Consider the following 2,103-nt stretch of genomic DNA (forward strand, 5'->3'; position numbering starts at 1 on the left):
AGAAAAGCAAACGAATTGGAAATAATTTTCAATTCACTTGTTTCCCACCTACTTTCGTAAGTCGTTTCGGTTCGCTCGGTTTGCGATCTTCAAATATTTATGCGCCCTTTGTTTTCATTATTTATTTGAACCGCCAATCCTTTGCATGCATCCCGCAATCGAAATCAAAACCGAAACCGAATCGGACGCACCTTTTTTGGCCAACTGGAGGCCCCTGGCCAAATCGAGGGTACCCGGCGACTGATAAAGCTGTTAATGTTTTTTAGGAGCCGAGGATCTCATGTCCGTAGGAGTGGCTTGTTTGCGAACGATAAGCCCAGCTCCTGCGGCAATTTAATGAATTATTTATGTAAGGCCAAAAGCAGAGGGCGGGCAAATGCATAACCGAATAAATGCGTTAAGACCGAAATTAGTTGGACTGGACTACCTAAAGGAAGTTGGGTACCCGCCAAAGGTGCACAATCACAATGACAATTTGTTCTTCGGCTGAGGTTTTAAAGAAGGTTTCCCTTGGAAATAGGATATAAGGTATTTATTTATTTTTAATTCAATCGAAAAGAAACAAATTAATCAGCAAGTTCTGTCAAAAATACGCACAATGATTAGTCGGAATCGCGAAAACGTTTGGACCCATGATGATCGTACGTCCTCTGGCGACGCTTGTAGGGTGGTGTGGAAGATTTGTCCTTGTGCCTATAGTGGGAGGTTGGGCCACTTTTCGCGCGCTCCACGAACTTGACCTTCAAGGGCTTGAAGGCGCCTTTGATCATGTACCGATCCATGCCGTACTTGGCCTCCTCGGCGTCGCGGGCCAGCTCGAAATCCAAGAAGGCCACGCCACGGAACTTATTGTTGAACCTGTGGCGCAGCAAGGTCACATCCAAGAGTTTGCCGTAGGGGGCAAAGAGCTCTCGTATCTTCTTCTCATCCATGTACGTGGGCAGGTTAGCTACGTACAGGTTGGTGTTTTCATATTCCGTAGGTCGGGCAAAGGCCACCTTCAGTCGCTTGCCGCGAGTCTCGTAGCCATTCAAGTTATATACGGCAGCAGCCGCCTGGCGTTCCGACACGAAGTCAACGAATCCGTAGCAGCAGCTTATGCCAGTATCGCGGTGGCGGATGACCTTGGCCTTGCGGATCTCACCGTACTTGGAGAAGAGGCGGTGCAACTCCGACTCCGTCATGTCCTGCGGAAGGTAGTTGAGGATCAGGTTCGTCTTGTTCCGCACTTCAGGGCGAGAAGGGGGCGGATCCACTGGGCCTCCAGTCTGGAACATCCCGCGTATCCCGGCGTATCCCCAGCACAGCGTCGGGACGGTTGACTCCTTCTTGGTCATTTTGGTCTATGGATAGAAGGAAAGGTATTGATGACCGCCGACATCTTATGCTTTCCTCGGAATGGGAAACACTTGCCGTAGAAAATTCGAGAATAATTACAATATCCCAATTGACTTAAAATTCTAACTATACAGCAGCGCTGCCCTTCCGAGTGTTAAAAGTTGTTTTTAGAATGTGTTTGGCAATTACTTCCATGACAAACAGACTAGATTTGGTCAACAATCATTTTGTTATTTACCAACACTTGCATGTTTATCCTTTTGACATCTTGCGTGGTGTGGAAAAACGAAACTGGCGAAAGAACCAGTGCTGTGCTAGTTAAAATATAATTTCCAAAAGTTGGCGGCTTTGAAATATACTTAACTTAAATTCTATTAGGATAAATGCAATAAAACTTCATCTGCATTAAAGACCTAGAAGGACCGATTTAGCACCTAAATACGTATGCAAATTAAATAAATTTCGCCTTGCGAAATCGCTGATTTGGCTGAGAAGTTGGCGTGCCAAGACAAAATGAAACCCTTTATGTGCACAAGGTGCAAAAGTTTTTGAAAAGTTTTCCAGCTGTTTATTTATTTGTTTGCTGATTATGGAATTTCGACATTGCGATTCGAAGGCGGAGCACTGCACAGAGGAATGTAAGAAGTGTGCAGGTGGAAATTAAATTGGATACGAGTATTGTGCGAATTGGGGAACCAACATGGCACTCGAGCCCATCGATTGGATCATTGAATGTTCCTTTGTTTATTGCCAAAGTAAACTTGT

At 45.3% G+C, this 2,103-nt stretch overlaps 1 protein-coding gene across 1 annotated transcript; it reads right to left on the minus strand.

Moving 5' to 3' along the window:
- Positions 1 to 517: 517 nt before the first annotated feature.
- LOC6727946 (sex-lethal homolog) lies at positions 518 to 1,561 on the minus strand. Its single transcript, XM_016175378.3, has 2 exons — positions 1,414 to 1,561; positions 518 to 1,343 (listed from the first exon to the last, which is right to left on the minus strand). Exon 2 carries the CDS (start codon positions 1,335 to 1,337, stop codon positions 603 to 605), a length of 735 nt encoding a protein of 244 aa, XP_016034548.1. The 5' UTR covers positions 1,338 to 1,343; positions 1,414 to 1,561; the 3' UTR covers positions 518 to 602.
- Positions 1,562 to 2,103: the final 542 nt, after the last annotated feature.

This window comes from Drosophila simulans, chromosome 3R, assembly GCF_016746395.2.
Source record: "Drosophila simulans strain w501 chromosome 3R, Prin_Dsim_3.1, whole genome shotgun sequence".
NCBI classification, from domain to species: Eukaryota; Metazoa; Arthropoda; class Insecta; order Diptera; family Drosophilidae; genus Drosophila; species Drosophila simulans.

What these genes read in the sequence shown, in the direction of transcription:
- LOC6727946 (XM_016175378.3), bottom strand. Translation starts at nt 1,337, where the DNA reads ATGACCAAGAAGGAGTCAACCGTCCCGACGCTGTGCTGGGGATACGCC.